Consider the following 24,164-nt stretch of genomic DNA (forward strand, 5'->3'; position numbering starts at 1 on the left):
TTTTTCTTCCTTTTATTTTATTTTAATTTTTTTTGCTTTATTTTCCACACGTGCCTTGCTGCATCCCATCAGTCCAATGGTGCTGCCTGGGGAGGGCGGGGAAGGATCTCGCTGGAAAAGCCTACAGCAACCCGGCGGTTTTACCAAACCGGTGCCAGGGGTCGGGGTGAAAAAAAAAATAATCCCAGATTTTAAAAGATACACGATAGCTGCGGTGATATTCACGCTCCAGCGTGCGGCCGTGTCAGTGCTCTGCCTGTTCTGTCTCGTTTTCTGCGATTTGTTCAGCTGATGGAAATAAGCGAGTTCCCACTCTTTTTTGTTTATTTGTTTTTGTTTGGTTTTTTGCGTGTTTGTGGATGGTTTTAGCTTTTGGGTTAGGCCGTGGTGGCTGTCAGCCATCCTAGTGCTACAGTTTTGGGTGAAAGCTGATGTGTGAGCAGAAGGAAGAATGGAGGGGGAAAGGGAACCTGCATCAAGACAAACGTGTGAAGCAGCCTGCAAAGCCTTACACTAATTACACTTTATAAAAATCATTGTTTGATAAGCAAGTTGCTTCAGCACTTCTTTAGTAGTGATGTGTACTGTGATAGTTGTCAGTTCTTTCCAGCAGCTAATTAATTTACCCTTTTCTTTTTTACTCACATTTTGGAGAGCAGGTGCCATGCAGATCTCATTTAGTATGACCATAAAAATCTCTGAACATTAGTATAGCTGTTAATTGTGGTGTTTGCTGCAGCAGTTACAAGAAACTTCACTTAGGAGCTTAGGTTAGGCCAATGTTATTTCCTACCCAGAAAAATAGCCTTGGCATCCTCTCAGAGTTCCTTAAATGTAAAGATAGATTTTATAAATGTTGTAGGTGTAAAACACATGAGGACAACGTGGGTGGCCTCAAGACTGTAGCTGGTGATTTTAGATTATGTTATCTATACACCTGGATACAAAGTTACAGAGTAGATGATGACATAGAAGGAAATGGATGCTCATCAAGGTTTTTTTCTCAACTTCTTTACACATTTTTATAAAAAAAAAAACCCACAATTTCAAAACTCTAAAACTACATGTAGCATGGTAATGACATAAGGCCAGACTGAGCTCCTCCGGTTCTAGTCCTAGCAACAGCACCAGGAAATTATTTTCTGCAGAGCAGTTCCAGTTTTTTATTTTGATATAATGAGTACTTGTTTGTTCTTTGTTGCCAATAGAAAGCTCAATTAAAGAAAAATAAAAAGTATGATTTAAATCTGAATACCTATCTCTGAGACCAAGATGTGTAAATCTGAGGGTTTACTTCAGCTTTTAAACCTCAGTCCTCTGCAAAGAACACTGTGATCATGCAGTCATTGCCATGTTTGATGGTTGCATGCTATTGGCCAGCTGTTCAGATACAGTTGTATGGTTTTGGAGCAGATGCAGAACAAAGCAAGAAATCTGCTATTCCAAGAATATTTTCTTTGCCTGCCAAGGCTTTGTAATAGTGCAGACAAAAACAGCTGAAAAAAAAATAGTTTAAAAATAGTCTGAGCTAGTTTTGTCTTTTATATTCTTCACATACTCTCCCTATGTGAGAACAGAAGGTGGCAATTTAAGAGCATAAAGGAAATCTGTTACTGATTCTGTTCTTTCTGACTTTTTCTTTGATTAAGACTGTAGTAGACCACAAGTGTAGCTGAGGAACTCCTGCAGAGATAAGCATATACCATCTTTTCCTTCTATTTCAAGTATAAATATATCAGGAATGTTTCAGGAATAAGAGATACAGAGGGTATCAGGAAAAATTGTGGGAAGAAGTATATATCCCAAACTAAAGCACAGTAAAAGCTTTTCTACAAATCGTACTTCTGTAGAAAAATGTAAATATGGGAGATTTGGACAGCATAAGCAGATTCCACAAAGTTAGAATAAAAAAAACCCCCAAACTTCAAAAATATTTGTGGACCTTTTCAAAGTATCTTAATCCAGCCTTGATCTTCAGCTGGTTAAATTAAATGAAAAAAAAAAATAAATAGTGGTGTAGCAGTACAATGAAAACCAGGAAAAAGTCAACTGAACTTTTTGCTGTCTTTTTCTTAGGTATCTGCTAACTGATTCTAGCCATGGGTGAGCAATCTGTTAGTATAGGTTCCAAAAGCTGCCAGGTCTCTGAGTGCACTAATATGCCTTAACAACCTTGACCAGCCTCAGCTGGGGCTTCCTCCCATGCCTCTGCCCATGGGTGCAGGAACTCTGCTGGCCTGGCCTGTAGTCCTTCTTTAAGCTCCATTGTGGTGGTGCCTGGTTATAAGCTTTATCGGCCCGTGGACTGGTTTTCTGGCTCAACCTTGTACCTGACTTGTTACTGCAAATTTGCCTGGGCCCTCTACACACCCTGGATATCACCTCTAGCTCCTGACATATCTTGCCTAGGAGCAGTGGGACAGGGCTGTGGTTGGTGTGGCTCCTGCTCTGCTAGCCTGGCTACCTGACTTGGCTGTCTGTCCATTAGGAAGCAGCTGAACCTTGCCACTTCTTGGATGACTGATTTTTAGAGCAATGACTACTAAATACTTAGGTACAGCCAAGTTTGTTGATAGTAGTATCTCTTTTAGACTTTTTTTGTGACCTTATATAAAATATTTGAACTCATATCTACTTTTCAAGTGTTAAATACATTTGAAGCTATGCATAATAGTGAACAGGCTTGACTAAAATGAAAATATTGTGCTGGCAACTGTAGGCACAGATGCAGAGTCAGCATAGACAATAGAGATTTTTGTAGTATTTCAGTGTTGTTCTTTTTCCCTGATAGTCATTCTGCTCTCTAGTTCATGAGGGTCTCTTCCTAGATATACAATGGAAACAAAACAAGGTGTCACTGGACAGCCTGTGTAAGAAATGAACATATAATACTAATGTTGTTTCAAATGGTATTACCCTGATGCCTTGGAATATATCGATAAACACTTTATTACACAATCTATTTACAGACAGGTGCTAGTGACTCACACATGTCTGGAGCTAATGACGACAGACTGAGATCTACTAGTTTGAGAGTGGTTTCCACAGTACTAGAGTAGCCATGGGGGCTGCATGAGAAAATGAGAGCTCACCCACCAGAAAGGTTAAAGGGCAGTTTCTATGCCATTGGTGGTAGTACACGTAGATGGAGAAGTCTTTTCCAGAACTTATAATAACACAAATGATCCTTCTGTGTAGTACTATAGTATATGCCCCTACTTGCCTGGTTAAGTTGAGCGGGACAAGTCAGTCAGTTTACAGTCATTTTTGCCTGTGTTGGAACAAGATCCTTCTGTAAGATGGTAACCAGTGAAGAAATTAAATTATTTGTGGCATTACCAGACACAAAAGTAAACAATATATATATATTTTTTTAAATGAAATACAGAAAATATACCTAATAGCAACATTTTATAGGTGACACCTGCTAAGATTCTGTCTTAGGGTGTCTTAATTTCCAGTTGCCAGTGTCCCAATTCTACTCTCATGTACGAATGCAGAGAAGGGTACACTTTGTATTGGTACTGCCATGACTAGGATCTGGCTCACTGTCTGAAGATGTATGCTTTCTTCCAATCTTATATAGAATGTACCTTAGTTTCTGTAAGGAATATCTATATGGAATGAGGAGGAAAAAAGGTCTTGGGTATTGCATAGGTCTGCAAAAATAGAGTTTTTTTCTATGACTTCACTAATACCAGTATCAGTCTTTGAAGAAATGTCACAGATTATGAGGGGTTCTCATAGCATAAGGCAACAGAGCCAAAAAAGAAAATGTCAAGGAAAGTGGAAAATAAGCTGTTTTTTCGGTGACTATATAGCTCCAAACTGTGAATCTGGAGCTTTAGAAACTTTCTTTCCCTCCATCCACCAAATCTTGCTAACCCTTCTTTATTGTCATTCATTGTCAAATAGATTGTACTCAATTATGTCATCACTGAATGTTAATGAGAATAACAAGTACATCTGCTGGCTCCCACAGGAGCCAGGAACCACCTCTGATCCACCAGAGCTAAGGCAAATCTCAGTCCCTTGTGAAAATGAAGTACCTTCCGTGTCCTCTAGTAGAATATAGTAACAAAAATGTCTTCATTTATATCCAGGCAACATTGCTGAGTTGAGATGAGTTGAATCCACTTCATAGAAAGCAAATATTTTATCCTACTATTACTGCACTTGACTCAATACCTCACTCAATATAGAGCACTTGGGCTGCAGCCAGGCTGTGGTGAGGAGAATGGATACTTTAACTTGGTAATGATTCACAATGTAGTCTCTTAATGAAGACTGTAAATGTTCAACTCAAGAAAAAAGAACATTTCCCAATATAGCAAAAGAAGTTGGCAAGTAGAAAAGAATAGAAGAATAAAAAATGAATTTCAAACTTGCTTTCTGTCCTCACATTTACTTTCAACTGCAACGCATAGAGCTGGTGGTTCTATCCTCTCTCAGTACACAATCTCAGTATTGCTTCTGGGCTTCATGTTTTATTGCTGCTTTGTTCCCATCTGCACAAGCTTACAGGAGTCTTTGACTGTTTTATGTTATGGGTTTTCTTATAGTTTTTTTTCTGTATTTGTATTGATACACAGACTGTGTGGGCAAGTGGAAATTTCGTTCTTACTGCCAAAAACTAGATGCACAATTATCTCTTTTCTGAAACTATTTTATGGTGACCTTACTTTTGGTTTGGGGATTTAATTTTTAAGTGTTTCAAATATTACCCACACTTAGTCTTTCTTCTGCTTTTGCTACGTTTTCCTGCATTAATCATTCGTCTTCTGCTTTCATTAGGACATTGTCACTGGTGTTCCTCCCAATAATGTGTCATGTATTTCTTCCAATCTTGTCCTTTTTTCATTCCTTCTCACTGTTTACTTCTTGCTTATGTTCTCTTCTTCTGTTTCCATATTGGTGTGCATCTTTAGACACTCATCTGATGACATGCACAAGTCATCTTGTGAGATGCAGGTCACCTACTTTATTCCTCTTGCTTTTCCCCAGTGAACTGTTACAGTGAGGACAGTAATTGTCCTGCTGACCTTCGTCTGTTGCTTGTGGCTTGCAACAGAACTGATTTCCTCAGAGCCCTGTTTATTTACTAAATGTTGCCTCTTTCACATAGCACTCAGTAACATTTTATTTTCAATGATTACAGAAATAAGGGCTATCACAGACTGAGGAAAACAGATCATTGTCACTGTTGCATGAGAAGAAAATGGTAGATGAGTTTGGGAATTTAGATCTGGTGTTATGTTTGTGTGGCAAGGTTTCGGTAGTGGGGGGCTACAGGAGTGACTTCTATGAGAAGCTGCTGGAAGCTTCCCCTAAGTCTGATAGAGCCAATGCCAACCAGCTCCAAGACAGACCCACCACTGGTAAAGACAGAGTCCATCAGTAATGGTGGTAGTGCCTCTGTGATAACATACTTAAGAAGTGGGGAAAAAAAAACCCCAAACCTGTGCAATTGCAGCCAAAGAGAGGAGTGAGAATGTGAGGAACAACCCTGCAGAAACCAAGGTCAGTGTAGAAGGAGGGGGAGGAGGTGCTCCAGGTGCCAGAGCAGAGATTCCCCTGCAGCCTGTGGTGAAGACTGTGGTGAGGCAGGCTGTTGCCCAGCAGCCTATTGAGGTTAATGGTGGAGCAGATATCCACCTGCAGCCTGTGGAGGACACTATGCTGGAGCAGGTGGATGCCTGAAGAAGGTTGTGACCATGTGGGAAGCCCACATTGGAGCAGGGTCCTGGCAAGACTTGTAACCCCATGGGGGTTCCATGCTGGAGTAGTCTGTTCCTGAAGGACTGGACCCCATGGGATGGAACCAATGCTGGAGCAGGTGAAGAGTGTGAGGAGTCCTTCCCCTGAGGAGGAAGGAGTGGCAGAAACAATGTGCGATGAACTGACTGCAACCCCCATTCCCCTCGCTGGGGGGGAGGAGGTAGAGAATTTGGGAGTAAAGTTGAGCCTGGGAAGAAGGGAGTGGTGGGGGGAAGGTGTTTTAAGATTTAGTTTTATATCTCACTACCCTACCCTGTTTTGACTGGTAATAAATTAAATTGATTTCCCCATGTTGAGTCTGTTTTGCCTGTGACAGTAATTGCTGAGTGACCTCTCCCTGCCCTTATCTTGACCCACAAGCCTTTTGTTATATTTTCTCTTCCCTGTCCAGCTGAGGAGGGGAGTTATAGAGTGGTTTTGGTAGGCACCTGGTGTCAAGCCACAACAGTCCTCAGCGGGGTTGCATTTTTTTTTTGCAAACTACTGAAAAAAATCTGTTAAAGAACACATAGTTTTGTGTAAATACACTGAACCTATTTTACTTCTGCAATGATTTTTTCATTTTGCCTTATCTGCATTCAATCTTCATCTATACAAGTTCATATTTTCTAATTATGCCCACAATAAGCACCTAAATCCTCTTGAAAAGATCTGCTGCAAAATCACAAAATGATCATGTAAGTGTATTATAAATTTATCTCAATGTCCATTCTAATGTTTTAGTTAGGGCTATGAACACTGAACTACAACAAAAAGTATGTGCCATGTGAATCAAGATGTGTTTGTTCTGGAGGGTCATGAAATTTAAGGCATCTGCTACTACTGTACAGGATCATAAATATTCAAATGAGCCACAAGTTGTTTTGCTTGAGGATGAATAGGAATTTGAGAGTCAAGAAAGGACAAATATTTAAATACTTTAAATAGTGACTGTTTGTATATACAGTATTTGTTAATGCTAGATTCATTTAAACACAAACTGAGAGGAAGGCAGTAGTTTTCTTCTATAACATTTAGGTCTATAAGTAAATAGTTTTTCTTTCTTTAAGCCACAATAATTCTTCTTACTGTATTGATGGAGCGGTTTCCAAAGCCCAGGGCAAGGATCAATATGGAATGCAATGGGTTCTGTAACACCAAGAAATCAAAGACACAGTGCTGTAGCTGAACTTTGTACCTTTAAACTAATAGAGGCTTTACTCTATATAGGGTATAACATAAGTGTGAAGTGTGATAGCGCGTGATTGCTCTCTACCCGAGAGAGCTTGTTATTTCAGGGTAAACAAGCACCCTGTACAAATATGATGCAGGGCTAAAGAACTGATTATAATGTGTCAGGGTTCTCTTGCCTCTAGTTACAGGAAATTTAACATTTTCCTTTTATTAGTCAGTCAGGTGCAGCTCTATTACTGATAACTCTGAGGCCTCAAACTGAAATTCTGTTTCTGCATGGGGCCTCGGCAGGATACTTCCAGTTTTGGTATTCGTTAGACATAATCCTGATTTATGAGCTAAGTGTTGTTCTGCACTCTTTCAACAGATTTTAAATTTGTAGTTTAGCCAGATGTATTTTTTCCTGAGTAGTGTAGACTTTTGTTATGATGAAAGAATGGCTTTTGTGGTAATCGGGTTTGCTTAGCTGAACTTGTTTAGAAAGAATATTTATGTAGAAGTGGAGTCTGCTGAAGAATTATGTATACCTATGTTTCAGGACGAAGATAAATAAAGAATTGTGGGTTTTCTTTTAGATGTGAAGATTTTTCTATTAGTGTTCACTGAGAGAGTGAAATCTGGTGGTTATCATGTCTGAGGCTTTTGTTTACCAGACCAGAGATTTAATTGTTTTCAGTTTTGCTCTTAGCTATATCTTATGGGATCTTTTTTCTCTGCCTTTTCTGACTGCACTGTTGACTGCAAGTTGAAATTTTCTGTTGTTACAATTGAATGTAAATCAATGAATGACAAAATACTTCATGGTTATGTTTGGTAGTGAAGACACACCATCTTAAATCAGTACAAAACGAAGGATAAGACCATCATATTTCCAACCAGCTTCCTCATGAGAGACCATGCCAGCTGTACAGATGGATGGGATCATGATTGTGTTTAATGAAATAAGTGCAAATGTCCATAGTTAACAATTTTATGAACAGTATGGGCTTTACAGCTGTCATATTTAATGTAATTTAAAAGATGTATATTTTAGAGAGCAGCAAAAGAAACATATATGTAATAAAGCATTGCTAATAACAGGAGACAAACACAGGAATATGCACGTGAACTCTGAGTGTTGAGAGCATCACTATTCTTTCCCATTCAAAATCTTACACCAATTCTGCCAAACTAAAGTGGCACGAGGAGGGGGAATTAGAAGACTCTGTGGTAAAGGTGCTAATAAGGTAATACCTAAAGGACTTGACACTGGACCAGAGATTGTTAAAATGTTGATTCATAGTTGAAGAACAATAGTTCCTGCCTTGAAGACTTTATAATCCATACAGAGAAGACAGAGTGAGCGAAGGGAGGATAACCATTTCCTTAGAAAATGGTGATTTCTTTTAAACTTGAACGGTCAATTAGTTTTTGCAGAATTCCTGACAAACCTCTCTAGGGATGAAAATTGAGGTTCCAGGATCTCTGGGTTTATGGCCTTTAACTTTAGGGTGCGTATTGAAGGAGTCTACTGTGGAGCTGCAGGTGCTGTGAATTTTGAAGTAGTTGTTGTCAAACATCTTGCCTGGACACCTGAGTTTGTTTCAGTTTTTGCTTGGCTCAGCAGAAGGGGCTACGGAGATCTCCAACAGGAGCGAATATCCCAAAGCTTCTAGGTTAACTGGAAATCTACAGAGAAATGAGTAAAGTGGCAGTGGTGTGGAATGAGGCTGAGGTGAAGAAATTAAACTGGACAAAGGAGGCAACAAATCGGTATTCAATAAGAATGAGATTCACATAGGAAAATGCCCTGTTAGGAGCTGCCCAAACCCCTGCATAGTTCCCAGCAGTAGGCCGAGGCTATTTTCATGTTTCACATACTGTTATTTCCTGAATGCTCATCACCTTCACAAAAAGGATGATTTCAATGCAGTAAAAGCAAAACCATGCCTTGGATGGTGGGGGAGATTCACAGGATTGACAACACTGCCATTTTGGTAGCTTCAGCCATCTTGCTAATCACTGTTTTACTAGGTAGGTGCCACAAGGTACATGCATTATTTATTACAACGCTGGTTCTGAAATCTGGCTGGGGTGTAATGCTTGCAGGTGCTTACCTCCGCTTTCTTACATGCTGTATAAAAGAAGACATAGGACCTATAACCTAAGATCCAGATCACAGAAGGAATTAAGTGTGTGACAGAGCAGCAGCCTCGCTTAAGTCAGTGAATCTGGAGTGAGCTGTCTAACCTAGGCTACTTCTTACCGTACCACTTTTTTTCTCCTCAGATTTATTGCAGGAGATGAGCCAATTTTTCTAAGACTTGAATACATGATGTTTGATTATTCTTTATGGTTAGGTATGCACATAGCCAAGTGATCTGAAGCAAATGACCAGGAGCAGCATTGAAGGAAGGTATCACAGTAAGCTGGGAGGAGAAAGCAGAGAACACAGAGCTGAGTAACACTGAAAAAGGGAAAAACAAAGAAATGCTGACCAGCATTCCAATTTGGAAAATGCTATTAGAATGTCAGGGCTAAACCTTTCAATGTAATCTATGGCTAATACTAGTGCTAGGAATGTAGCCAGAGCTGTTTTGTCTAAATATGCCCATCTGGCAAAAAAATTAATAGCCCACTTTGCAGCTTTTGTGTCAGGGACTCAGGGGACTGCTGCACTATTGAGGGGTAAATAAGAGAAGTGGGATTCTAAGTAGGGATGGTGCAAACTGGGTACATTCCAAGCTACATGGTAGGTCTTGAAGGCCAGCTTCATCCTGAACAAGTTGTGAACATCTTTTGGTTTTGTTCTTGTAGTACTACCAGCTGCAGTTTTGGGACAAGAAAATTGACTTACTGCATCAGTTGATCTAATGGCTAAATTCTGGCTTTAAAACTGTTCGTGACCAAGCCTGAAGTGTATGCTGACTGCACCTGGGTAGCTTTTCTGAAGATAACAAGTTGCACAGGTGTAACTGATCTCAAAATTAAAGGACTATGTGGTTGTTTAAGTAACTGTAGCAGCTGAAATGGATGGAAAGCAAAGCTTCCCAAAAAGCTGATACACTTCCAGCTAACCAGTATTAGAAAAAGAAAAGACCGGGTCCTTCCCAGTTCCTCTTGCGTGTTACTCAGCCTGTTAGTAGGGTAACGTGCAGACCGGAGAGCGCAGCTTGCCGCGGCTGCCGGGGGAGCCCGCAGGCGGAGCGGTGGGAGAGCCTTGCCGCGGCGGCAGCGCCGGGGTTCGTGCCGGGCTGGCGGGGTCCCGGCGGGGCGGGGGCGCAGCCCGGCTCTCCCCCGGGGTGGCGGCTCTCCCGCCCGGGCCTCGCTGCTGGCTGGGCTCCCCTCCCAGGCTAGTTTCAGCAGAGGGCACTCTGTTCCTAACGATTGAGGAGGCGCTTTCCCGTGTTGGTGAGAAACCTAAACAGACTGGAAAAGTTTCCAGTGCAACATATTTGAACAAACTCTTCATCGGTTATGTTTAGTTCACTGGAGCATATTTTTAACTTCAGTGGCAGGGATAATAGCCGTTTTTCTACGTGCTGCTCCTAGCGGACTCGACGAAAGCGTGGGACAGCGGTGGAAGCCGCAGCGCAAAGGTAGAGGATTTTAGCGTTCCTGTTCAGCAGCGCAAAGGTCGGAGGGAGAACGGGAGGAAAGCTGTCCTATGAGACACACTCGTCAGATTTACAGTAGGAAACCTAAAAATATCGTAGAGGGCAGCATGATTAAAGACCTCCTCGGTGTGCGAGCAGATTTGCAGCTGTATTGTGAGAGTTACTTGGAGATGAGACACAGGACGGTTGTGGTTTTGGAAGCTGCATCAGGTTTGGGGGCTGACTTCACGGTAGCTTTTGCCCCTCGGGGGAAGACGAAGCGCTCGGTCCGGGGCTGCTGGGGTCTGAGTCGCCGACAGCAGAGCGCCGCCGGGGCGCGGAGAGGGGGGGCCCTTGGCCGGCTGCCCGGGAGGGGGTACAGCGGCTGGCCGGGGGGTGCTGAGTCGCGGGGGCCGGCCCGCAGGTGGAGGCGCCGGGATCCCCGGGCCGGGCGGGGGCGGCCCGCTGCCGGCAGCCTGTAGGACCTTGGCTAACGTGCGGCGGTGGGCTGGAGCCTGGCGTGAGGGAGGGGCCGCCGCCCGTGATGCAGGATGCTGTATCCCCGGCGCCGTGACAGGCGAGGCTCTCCCCTGCCCTGCCCTGCCAGCGGGAAGGAGGCGCCGGCAGAGCCGGACCCGCTCCCCGCCTCCCGCCCGGCCCCGCTGCGCGCTCCCCACCGAGTCCGGGGACGCGCCGCCGCACCAGGTGGGTGAGCTCGGCGGCCGCGCCGGGGGAGGGCAGCCTGCGGCGGCCCGGGCGGGCCCCGGGGCGGCGGCAGCCGCAGCCTGCCCGGCCCGGCCCGCTTCCCCGAGCGGGCTCCCGGGAGGGCGGCGGGCCGGGTCCCGCGGGCGGCTCCCGGGGCCGGGCCCGTCGGGTTCAGCCTAACCGGGGGCGGCCGCCGCGCTGGGCCAGGGCGCGAAGCGGCGCGGGTTGCTCGGGTGGCCCCGGGCACCGGCACCTGTGAAACACCGGCGCCTGGTGCGTTCTGCCAGTGGCGCCTCTCAGCAATGCCTGGCGGGGAAGGGGGGAGGAAAATCTTGCTTCTCTTATTGCCATAGCTGATCGAAACTTTTGAATGACAAAAGCATCTAGGAGTGCTAAAGGTTTTGGAAGGACGGAGAGCTTCTTAACTTTTTTGGAGGGAGGGAATAAAACACTTATTTCTGTAAGGAATATTAATTATGTTTAGTTGACAGGTGCACGAGCTGTCTGGATAGATGGTTGTCCTTTGGGATAGCTGACCTTTTAGAAAGGAGTGGTTTTTTTGAAGGAGAAGTTTGCGTTCACTGTGGGGCTTTGCAAAATAGTGGGGTGGTGGCTGGGAGGGAGGGGAGGAGGGTTGTTTGTGTGCGGGTGTATCAGGGGTGCTGGAACTCGTACAGTTTGAGATCACTGTGGTAATTGAATAGTCTTAGGCAAAAAGATACATTGACACTAGGAATTGGCAGATTTAGCAGCATTATTACATGATTTTTTTTCTTGTTGGCAGTTTTAAATTGAAGTTTTTAGTAAAAGAGACTGACAGTTTTGTGTTGGCCCTGTAATGGTGATGATCACTAAATGGATGGATTTTTTTCTTTTTTCCTCTGCCTGCTCCAGTCACTTAGTCTCTGAGCTGTTATGATCAGGGCTTTCAAAGGCAGTGCAAATGACTGCTGAAGTCCCAGGGCTGGGCTCTCAGCTTTGAGTGGGTGAAAGTGCTGGAACAGTATATCAGAAATGCTATGCTCTTGGATTTTACCTTCCGGAGATCAAGATGGGAGGGGTTCCCGCTTTGATAAACTCTCCCACGTTCAGGAGATAATAAAACTTGCCCACTATTGCCAGCTTCCCCGAACTTTCATTCCCCCCCCCGCCCTTCTGTTCCTTAATTGGAACTACCTCACCCTGCAGGCTGTGCTCATGGCATGCACTATGCGTCTGCTCCTCTGGCCAGCACAAAACTCCCGTGTTTGCATTGCGTTTCTTCCAAAGGCTGGTTCCATGCCTTTGCCTAGTTTGCTTTAGTCATTGAAATTCTGGCAGAGCCCACTTGATTTTGTTTGTAACTTGAAACAATTTCTCTTAGCAGAGCCCCAAGGCATGAGGATGGCCGGCCCTAAAGCCAGAGGGCTCTCCTGGGAGATCGCTTGGCTTGCTATTGCTATTTATGCTCGCTTGCAGGTAGGTAATGAACTTGTTGCTACTGTCATGCCCGGTCCTTTATCAGATTATCGTGCTGCACACTCTGTTTTTTAAACAGAAAACTGCTGAAGGAACTGCACTGTAAATAAAAGGCTCCTGATGAGAAGGTTTTCCTTTCACTGAACTGAATTTCAAATACATCCATGTGGTAAATTAATATTCTCACTCTTCCTATCAATATGGTACCTGAATTTACTATATGGAGACCAAAGGGAGACCTAGCCAGATGTGCAATGCCATGGGTCTTTCTAGGCAGCACAGCTGCTCTTCTCCCCCAGGAGGTTTAACACCTGATAAATGTTAAGATACTGTAAGTGACAAGGGTTATATAAATACCTGGGCAGAAACATCTAAGGCACTTGGAAGTTGGTGTTGTGGGGAAGGTGGTCCAAAAAGGCCTTTGCTTCAAGTGTTCAATGAATACAGGAACCATGGAGGAAAGCCATAGCTGCCAACTGATCTATTGCCTGACACATGAGCCTAATCAGTTCCAAGAAGTGAGTATTTCAAGAAATATGGTGTGCTGGCATGCAGCAGAGATGTTGTTATAGTATGTCATTCTCTATACTGATAGTTCCCACACTGCAGAACGTTCAAAGGTCTTAAATTATCCCAAATCGAGAAATCCTTAGAAAAAGACAGCTAAATAAACTGAAGAATATTTTTTTGAAATCAATAACATCAATTTTTGGAAGTATTGTAGTAGTCCTTTACAAAAAAGTAAAATCTTGGTTTTAAATAAAATCAGTGGTGCTGTTTAGTGCAATACTGTTGTCTACTGTTTGTACTATTACGATGCTGAGAAATGGTGGTTTCGAGCTGGAGCCTGCTGTGCTGGGCATTATATAAATGGATAGCCTGAAGAATTTCGAATTGAAGGATAATGCAACAGGCAAAAGTAAATTTTAAAGGAGCGTGAAGAACTGAGGCAATTGTTCTAGACAGTCGAGTAAGCCATGATTGATTTAGGGTGGACTTTGAGTTTTAAGGTAGTGGGAATGGGGCTCTGATCCATCCCCAGTAGCACTGCTGAGTGCACTGTGTACTGTGAGTCATTTGGCAGCTACATGTTGATGAACACCCCTTGTATTTGTATTATTGTTGCAGCTAGTCATGAAAGTACACTGGTTACTTGAGTAAAGTACAAATTATTAGATATGTATTACTTGTGCAGTAAACTGCAGTGCATTCAGTGCATGTCCAAGCAGATAGGACAACAGTGGGATCTGCTTTTTGCTTGAATATTTCTTATGCAAGAACAAAAATGTTACTGATCTGTGCCTGTTCAGCTTGTATTTTTGTGTGCAAGCAGTTGAGTGATGCTGTAATAACTGACCCTATAAAACACTCAGAATGTAGTATGTAAAGTTCACGCAATGGTCCTGTTCAAGGTGAGAACAGAAGTTCAGAGAAGGGAAATGTCAGCTTTGTGTTTGGGCCTTTTGGTTATGAAGAGACCATATTTTTTTTTCCTTTTACAATATTTTTCTTGTATTTTTTTCTTTCATATTTTTCTTATTGTAGAGCTGGAACCAGTAGTGGCATAGTTTCCTCTTCTCCACAAATGGTTTGGCATAGCTTCACTTGTCTCTTTATAATAAAAACAACTCAAACACATTGTAGTAATCAATAGGCTATTGTGAATAGCTTTATGAATGTTTCAATCCAGGTCAAATTTTTTGGTCTTGATTGTCCTTTAAAGTATTCTAATCTATTTGGCATATTTGAGTCATTAGCACTTAACCCCAATTGTATAGGAGGCCCTTCTGCTCCTAAGTTTTAGGTGTTTTATCACAATTTTAGGCACATTAAAGATATTTTATATTATTTAACATAACATATTTGGTATCCAATAACCATTAATTCTTTAACTGGTTGCTTGGGGCCATACTATATGGACCACACACAGTCATTCTACCCTAATATTGTACCATAGCTTCCACTTGTGTTGTTTTTGGCTATTAAAGTGCTTATGTCTGGAGCTAATCAATTAGAAACAATTGGATGCTGGGCAAGGTCACAAGTCTATGTCATGTCACTTATGTGCAATTGATTAATTTCATCCTGCTTGAGGCAGGTACAGAATAAAATAATGACCATTTTAAAAGAATGTGGTGGAAATGTGGTAAGAATGTAACACAAAGAAAACTTTAACATGAGAACTTGTGAAAAAGAGGTAGCTGTTACTGAGACAAAATGAAAGTTAACTTCAGTTATAGGAGCCCTTTCTGATCCTTCATAGCATGGTAACAAGCACAGCATGGTGTTTAGCTAGGCTCCAAACTGAACTCTGCCCTGACAGATATGCAGCGTTTCAAGTTTGACAAAATTATTTTGTCAAGGGCAGATTAGTCGCTATACTAGTAGGTAAATCAGATTTCATAGTATAACCCCGTGAATAGTTTACCATTAAGCATTGCTGAGCTGCCTGTTCATTAAATCTGCTCCATGGCGTAAATGGCTCAGGAGGAGATCGCTTACAGGCTAGCCGTGGCTGTGTTCTTTTGCAGACATAGAACCTACTTTTTCTGATATGTGCCAATATAAATGAAATGAATGGAACTGCATTAGTCTAAAGCCAAGGGTAATCCAAGCAAATGATGTCCATGTTTTCCTTAAAAACAAACTCCGACCCCCCCAAATGATAGCAGCAACATGGAATAATTTGTTCTTTCTAAAGATTTAAATGACTATCCAAAGTTACTGTGTTCCACAGGCTATATGTATTCATGAACATTAACTGCATCTTTGGCCTTGAATGTAACTATTAATGTGTATTGCTAAACATGGCATAAAAGGCTCCTCATTTTTTTCATGTGGTAGCAGGTGAGCTATCACTACTACAGATTTTTAGGAGATGGTTAAGCTAATAAAGAAAATAGAAGTATCCAAGTCCAATTTTGCTGTTTTTAAGTGATCACTTGGGTACGTATGACTCTGTACTGGTAATCAAAAAGGCAGGATGCTCAGCCTGGTAACCAACTCTTTCTTAACCTTGTGATAACATTTTATTACACCATTCAGCTCGATGCTGTCATATTTGTTATGAAAAGTATGTATGACTGTTTATCTGTATATTCTTACTAATGGATTAATGGCAGCAAGAAACGATGGCTAGCAGATTCATATAGACAGATGTATATCATCAAGAATTTTACACATGGATTCATTTTGCATTTATTCTTTGGTATGTTGTTTTGAAATTGGAATTTGAAATTTTCTTAGGTTCCTACAGTCCCAATTAAACCCTCTACAAGTCAGTCCGTTTCACCTTCAAAGACTGTGGGGTTGCTAATGTCTGAAGAGGAAATAACAGCAAAGACACCATGTCTGGATATTTAAGAAGCATTAGCACCAGATTTCTATGGAAGGGGAAGATTCATAGGTTCCATATTCATTGAATAAACTGTTGGTTGCTCCCATGATTTATGTTTCTGCAATCCCTGCCTGCATTATGTTTTTTTCTAACTATCTGTGATATTTTGGATATCGGGGATATACATGCTGAAAACATTATCTTATTCAAAATGATTCTGCCATAACCAATCTGCCAAAAACTACCAACATAGTAAATGTCTTTAAGGTTGAGTTTTGCAGGGCCAAAAATCTGATGTCCATTATATGACATAGTGGACTTGGAGACCATCTTTGTGAAAAACCTTTGGAATATTGTTTTAGAGTCACTGAATGTATTGCACACTGATGTTCAGAAAATAGATTATGATCTACATGCCATACAACAGAAAGGATTCTTAAATCTCTGGTAACTTTAATCAAAAATACCAGGATGAGATTTGCAAGTCCAGAGTTAAATCTGAAGCAGTTTCTCTTTTTTGTAGGCAGGTTGCAATTCTGCACCCATCTGGAGTTTCGCCATCAGCCTCAACAGGCCTGTGGTTTTATTCTTCATTTGAAGATTGAAATGTCTCTACTATAGGCAAATAACGCTTTTGAGACTCTGTAGAAGCGTTCTGACTTAAAATATTCATTGTTATTGACAAGGTTGTAACTCAGTGACAGCATTACCAGAAAACTTATGTAAGTTCCTGAACTTGCTTTGAATTTATGACTAATAATGATTGCTCAGCCAGTGCTCATAGGATCTGAACTGCTGTTACCCCCCATTTACAATCCAAAAGAGCTGATTTGCCAGAAAAATCGTGATGAATCTGTCTTGTGACTTGAGACACAAAGTATGTATGAACACTTATTTTTAAAATGTACTCATGAAAAATTTGTCAACTATGGGAGATGACCAAGAGTATAGATTATATCAGTGAATGCATCCTTTTACTATCTCATTTGTTTTCATTTTCTCAGTAAATATTTTTATCATAGTGGTTATGAATGATGCTTGCAGTGATACAACTCAGAAAATCAAGCTTTGGTTATTCAGCTAAAGCATGGTCCAAACCCATTCATTCCAATGAAGCAAAGGTGGTTTACTCTCAATATTCAGCTGGATTTCAGATTCTGTATCTACATCTTCAGACATGGGTATCAGTGCTCACTGGGACGATAATTTCTGATGAGATTACACTAAAATTTGGGCAGAGATTCTCAAATCAGTTGCACGTAGAGCTGCAAATTGCCGGATCCAAAACTAGTTATGCAAGAGTAGAACACTTTGAGACGCCTCAAGTGTAGGAATAATCTCTCACAATAGCCAGTGGCTTCTAATTTCCCTTGAAAAAGTAGTGAAGAAGTGAAGCAATAGCTCTAGGATGATCTCTGGCTTTAGCAGATACTTGAACACTTAGTCATTGATAATTACTCATTCAAGTCTGCTTGGTGGAGCTGGACCCTTCATACTCCTTACTAAATTGGGCATAAACAGCACTGAAGTGGCAGTTTTGCACAGTGCACCGAATTCCATTCCTGCCTTTGCATCACAGAAATTGTACGTGATTGATTGTACTGATACTAAAGGTCGTCTACTGTTCGTTCAGAAATCGTAATTTGGCCATCCAAAATAATAAGTTTTTCTTCAAAAGAGCATGTATTTTAAAATCCTGGAGTCCTTTTTATTTGCTTTTACTTTTGAACCTGGTAGGGTTCACATATTTATGTCTTTGTCTTCAATTTTTGGGCTTGAAGCTTTTCTTAAAATAGTTCTCCATGCTCACCTGAATCCAGAAGCTGGGGTTTAAGTAAACACCAAGTATAATGTGGCTTGCAATGAAGTAGTAAGAGACATTAATTTCAGTGATAGTGGGAGCAGATTTATAATTGTGCCTCTATACTTGTTTGTGTTGTAAGGCTATGCAAGAAGTCTTTGGGCATGAGTTATACTGTGCAAATAGACTTTACTGTTAAGTCAGTGTGTTAAGATTTTATAGAGTTGACAACACTGATGATAGTCTTGTGGCTGCGTACAGTCCAACAGAGTCTTGAACAATTCCAGTGTAATTCTTATTATGCAAAATCTCTGTAAAACTGAGAGTTTGTGCATGGTGAAAGAGTGGGCTTGTTTTTGAAGTACAGTTTGCTAGTGAGCACAATGTTCCAAAAAAGACACTGGATATAGCCATGGCAAGTCTGGAGAGACAGCTAAGACCCACGTAGGAACTGTATAGCACTGCAGTTCTGATAAGCCCTCTGCACTCACTTTATTGTCAATGATAGATAAATAATTCCTTTAAGTTTTGAAAACATGCATATAACTTTCCCATAAGAGGAGGACTTTTCCTGATATTAGCTTAAGTCTGTAGACTGGCAAGTGCTCTTGATAGAATAAGGGTCTCATTTTCAAAATGGCCTCACTCCAACTTCTAGGAGGAAGTACAGTTCTACGAACTTACTTTTCAATGACCTTCAGTTGTGCAAGGGTGCTAAACTTAATGCAGATATAGCAGCATTTTCAGAAGGGTCTGTGTGATGTGGAGCCTGCGTTTTGATGACTTTCAGTAAGACCTAAGTTAAACACAAATGCTGTTCAGTACTTAACTATATTGGTAGGTGCTGAGCTGGATTTTTTTTTAAAACAAGTAACAAGGTAAATTTCAATTAATCCAATGGGAACCAGGTATTAGGTACCTTAGGAACTTCCAAAAGTCTTGCTAAGCATTTGTCATCATATTTAGCTGATTAAACCAAAACAGTCAGCCTTAAAACTCTTGTGAAAGAATAGGCTTCTGGTGTGTAAATTCTAGTACTTGGGTGATAATACTTGAGAAGTGCAAGTACAAGCATCACGTGTTTATAAAGGGAGGGCAGTTTTTAAAAACTTGGCCTAACATATCCCTTCCAGACACCATATTACATAAATTGTTTAGGAACAATGTTGTTTCTGTTTCTAATTTTGTATTTATTAGATTTAACATCATTATGGAGAGAAAATGAAAACAGTATTCTCAGTCTGTTTTGAGAAATGTGGTTTCCAAGAATTGTCAGTTTGTCATGCTTCTGGACACACTAGAAACACAGTGAATGCAAGTCAGCTCGACTAAATAGTGAAACAATATTAAAAATGCATTTATGATTGTAATTACTAGGTTGTTGTTGTATGCTAACTGTTGTAATTTGTGTCACGATGGGAGGCCCCAACTGGTTAATGATGCTGTTTTGTAGCATTAAATAAGTGGAGCATTTGTTTATATGTGGAAACATGCATTTCTGTATTTGTGTAATGCTTTTTCTGTCATCAGGTGCTTTGCCAAAAATTGAAGCTGCATAAAGTTTATAGGATAACTATCTCTTGTCGGTGCATGCAAGCAGAACAGAGTATCTATCGTTTATAGTGCGTATATGTGAAAGGACCTATAGAGGCTCACTCTGTAGAAATGCAGACGTAAAGAAGAGAGTTTTAGCTGCCTGATCTATTGCCTTTTAGTATCATAGAAGTAAGATGATGGGCACACCTGCACTGCCACAGAGTGAAGAGAGTAAGGGATTGTGTTCTCTCAAGCTCTGGTGGGCAATAAATGACTCCTGGCCTGCACCTTGCAGGAGCTCTGAGAAGGCTGCAGAAACCAGCTTTATTCCCAGCTGGCTGATTCAGCAAGAAATTAACTAGCTCCAAAAAAAATCCCCACCTTTTGTTGTAATTTCCCTGCTTGTATATGTGGCTGCTCCAGGCCATCTCTGGCATGGAGAAATGTGAAAGGACAACGCAAGTACTGGTTATGATAAATTCAGATTTGCCTCTTCTGATGGGACTTTTCCTTGCTTTCCCAGCTACTGCAGCCTCTTGTTGGTGTAGCAGTGGTGTGGAAGCAGAAGACTACACAAGCTTAGTGCTCTCGGTGGTTGTATAACGAAAGATATATGCTAAAATATTATTTGGCTTCCTCCCTTGAGAGTCTCCTTTTATTAGATGTTTTCAAGGTCTCATTACTTATTTGGTGTTTTGTTTTCTTGAGTCTCCAAATTATTTTAAAGTGTTCCCTCGTTGACTAACTTGGACGTTGGCTGAAAAAGCCAATAGCATAGTAGTGTCTTGAGTATTGCCTGCTTGGTAGATGATATTCTAGTTGGAAACTGCCAGGTACATCCAACATATTACTGTTTCTTTCAGCTGATCTCATTAACAATTTTTGTTTTAGAAGGCAGAAGCGGGAATACACATATCACTGGAAAGATGCATTGTGTATGCTGTATGCTATGTAGGGATTTTACTAATGCCATTAACTGATAAGATTGCTTGATGAACAGGCTCTGTTTTTGTGGCCTGATTTTATAACTTTATTCATATGAATATAAGTTGCTTTCTGTGACTAGCAATTACACTTTTCTTCTAGACCAGTGATTCTCAGTAAGTCTTTTCATGGAGCATCCAGCTCAGAGCTTGGCAGCAGTTAACAGTGCAAACTGAATGGTAGGAAACACTATGAAGAGAAGGTGTAAAACAAAGCACAAAGTATCATCCTTTCGCTGTATGAATTCCTGGTTTGCCCACACTCAAGTACTGTAAACAGTTCTGAACCCTTTATGAATGAGGTGGAAAGGCTAGACAGGAATCAGCTGGTAACTTGTTTCTTCCACTGTAAGAACTGAGTACCATTAAATAAAACTACTAGAAGACAGATTCAAAACAATGAAAGGTGGTTGTCCTCCACGTAATGATCTTTGGCGTTCATTATCATAGGATTTTTTTTTTCACTAGAAGAGAAGGTTGCATGAATTCCAGGGGAGGCAGGATGAGTACTGGGAATGTCCACTGAATACTCCTATATAGACAAACGACAGCAGGCTAACAAATGTAACAAGTCCAGGAGAGTATTCCAGGGAAGTATTGTACATACTTGCTCCGGACATGCTCTTTGTGTGTCCAGTTACAGCTACTGTTGGAAGCTGATGGGCTAGATGGATCCTTGGTCTGAACCAGTTCAGCTGTTCTTATGTCATTTTGATGTTCCTTGGGGCTACTTTTGAGGATTGTACCACTAGAAGTCAGAACCAATCCCAGACCTACTGTCACTTGTGTCTCATAGTTTAAAAACTAACACAGAAATACATTCTCCAAACTCCATGTGTATCTGGAGGTGTGTCCTGAATGCATAAGGACTCCCTCAAAACCTACGTAGGTGCCTACATTCTGAGCTTTGTTGTGTCTGCCTGGAATGATTTTTGTTTTTACATTGTTATTACATTTTTTCTTTAGAAACATTTTTATGTTTATCAGATGCATTTTCAAATTTTAAAGTTTTGGAATTATTTTTAAAGTATGCAGGGAAATTTGGGTCATCTTGCTTAATTGCTGGAGTAGTTTCTTGTTTTTAAACAAATGCTAGTATTTCCTTGAACAAGATAAGTAGAGAAATGGCTTCTGATATTTTACTAAATAAAGCTTGGCTTAAATTCCACTTTCATTATGCAGTCAGTCCTTGTGTAAGACACAAATATTCCATACGTTTTTGCTGCATGAGTGAGCACTTGCCTTCACCCCAGTGTGAAACTGCACACCCAAATGCTTTTCCCATTTCCTCTTCCTACCTCTTTCAGTTAAATTTAGAACACAATAGGTTGGTTAAAACTATAAGAACACCTTGAGAATGCCATCTTAACGTATGGGTTTTTACCATGCAGCTGTTTATCTTCTGCTAAGAGGAAACTATAAATGTATTTTTAATGCCAGGAGCTGGGCTTAAAATGCCATTACTTATCCGGTGGGAATAGATTTGAAAATTAGTAAGCAATTAGATCAGTAGGCAAATACATTTTACCTAATGTTGCAAGTCTCATGGGCCTTTCAAATATCCTGTTAACATCACCTGTTCTTAACTTGCAACCTTTTAAATCTTTACCTACTCTTAAGCAGCAGTGTTACTTTGAAAGGGAAAATTTTCTGTATATTTAAAATTTTTATTTATTAGCTGAAAGTTTAAAACAAAACTTGCATGGTTTCTCCAAGGGTAACAAAGATGTACTGGGAACACTAAGGTTTCCTTGGAGAAAACTTCTTCCTGTAGATAACCATCCTGAGAAGGGCTTTAGCTGGGATAACAGAACATGTGGGTCTTGTTCTGATCTCTTGAACTTGCTTGAATTATGTCCTTAGCAAACACCAATGATGTATTTGTTTAGAATTGCTTATTTTTCTTTCTGCATTTGGACCTGTGTGAGCCATCTGTCATATGTCACATAGAAGCCACTATTTAGAAATGGGGAAAATGTAGGAATTGTAGACTTTCTTTTTTATTATTTCAAATGTTAAGGCCAGTCCTCGAGAACACTGAAGAATAGACCTTGTCCTTTTCAACTGTACTATAGGAGTGTCCCATCATTTCTTGTCTGCCAAAAGTACACATTGAATCAGTGGTTGTGCGAGGAGCCTCAGCCTAGGCACTATAAAAACTCAGTCCTGAAAAAGATCCAGGCTGGGGGGGCCCGTGGACTTTGTTAGGTTACTGGGCCACAAATGAGACCTTATTTTGGAAAATTCAGGCTTTCTACTTCAACAGTACAATGTTCTGCACTTGAGTAACAGCGCCAGTGAAGTCTGCAGGCACTTTGCCTGAGACATCAGTGGGAGTTTTTCCTGAGTAAGACCTGCCCATAGGAAGCAAACAGAGGCTGAATTTCATTAGTGCTAACTACTTGGTTATCATATTTCCTGTTGTGTGGTGTGAATCATTTCATCTCTTCTTCATGTAATTGCTAAGGGCAGATGGCATTTAAAGCTGAGTCTGCAGCTGTTGGTTTTCTTGAAAATTGGCTGTATTTATCCCTCTGGAAAATAAGCAGAAATAATAAAAAATGATAATTTGCCTGTTGCTTATAAACCTTGCAAAATTTTAAGTGATTTCCATTTGTTAACATGTCACTTTTTAATTGTGTGTCATTGAAGACCATTTTATCAGGTGTTCCAGACCATCCCTGTTGGCAGGAATTTCTCTGAACTACTGCAGAGGGAAACATCAAAATCAGTCCTTAGAGCATGTATGCTATTTTTCAGGAGAACTGAAGCAGAACATGGAAATTCACTTTTTAAAAATTGATGCGACTTTTTCCCAGAGTTAATATATTCAGAAGAGTCCTTTGAACCTTTTAAGGGGTTGCATTCTCCACTGTACGGCACAGTTCTTCTAATAAAAATAGAGGGAAACACAAGCACACTGTAAATAAGGAAGATACAGAGAGTTGATTTCTACATGTAGCATTTTGCCTGTGCATATGAAAATTGACATCATGGTGTTGGAATGTTGACCGTGTTTTGCATTTTGCTAGCTGCTCTTACTGGAAAGCATGTGTTTCAAAGGGAGTTTTCAATTTTTATAAGCCTTTGCCTCCATAATAACCCTGTCTTATTTTGAATGTAGACTTCAGCTATGAATAAAATTTAACTCATGAAGTAAGAGACTCCTCTGGCACAAAATGTGAATGAATTATGCAAGCGTTTACCAGTAATGTGCATATCTGGATCAGAATAGTCACAGCCAGCCTTTAGGTTCCACTGTTACTGCTTGACATTGTCGTACTCTGTTCAAGAATACCTTACTTTGAGAGGAAGGATACTGAGTTCTGAGAAACTCCTCTCAAGAAGAGCCGCAACAAGTGCGAGTAAAGCATAGTTGGCTGCACAAAACCAGCCCACTGTGGGAAATTTTCACTAATGCACTTTCTTAGCTCCAGATGGGTCTGTGAAAAAGGGGGGGGGGGGGAGGGGGGGAGGAAAAAACCAGACTAGCAGCAATTAAAAAGTGGCACTAGCCCTTCGTCTTGAGGAGTAATCATACAGGCAAAACTGGCAAAATTCAATTAGATTATCTTTCAGTAATGGGCTGGCCTCTCCCTTCAACCTTCATAACCCAACTCATTTTCCCATAGTTTCAGGGTCTAATACTCTGTAGAAAGTTGGCAACCCAAGTTTCCCATGTCATCAACTCTATCCAGTCTCCTGAGAGAAGAGTTTCCTGGTGTATCATCCTTGCACCTGCTAGTTCTTCCCCAGCTCTTCTCAAAATCAGACCACTCTGAACCCCTTTGTGAAATTATTCCATGCTACTTAAGCAG

General features: G+C 41.0%; 1 protein-coding gene across 6 annotated transcripts in view; it reads left to right on the forward strand.

Annotated features, from left to right (window-relative positions):
- Positions 1-10,285: 10,285 nt before the first annotated feature.
- The window catches only part of ADAMTSL3 (ADAMTS like 3), a 193,334-nt gene continuing 179,455 nt past the window's right edge, over positions 10,286-24,164 (forward strand). For 2 of the 6 annotated variants that reach the window (XM_075100506.1, XM_075100508.1), the window contains exons 1-2: positions 10,350-10,529; positions 12,598-12,689. In XM_075100506.1, coding sequence (XP_074956607.1) covers positions 12,609-12,689 — 81 coding nt within the window. In that variant the 5' untranslated portion in view covers positions 10,350-10,529; positions 12,598-12,608. Of the gene's footprint in view, positions 10,530-11,067; positions 11,232-12,594; positions 12,690-24,164 lie in introns of those variants that run through there. The other 4 variants (XM_075100503.1, XM_075100505.1, XM_075100507.1 and 1 more) reach the window with 3 other exon arrangements.

Source organism: Phalacrocorax aristotelis, chromosome 7 (genome assembly GCF_949628215.1).
Source record: "Phalacrocorax aristotelis chromosome 7, bGulAri2.1, whole genome shotgun sequence".
In the NCBI taxonomy this organism is placed as follows: Eukaryota; Metazoa; Chordata; class Aves; order Suliformes; family Phalacrocoracidae; genus Phalacrocorax; species Phalacrocorax aristotelis.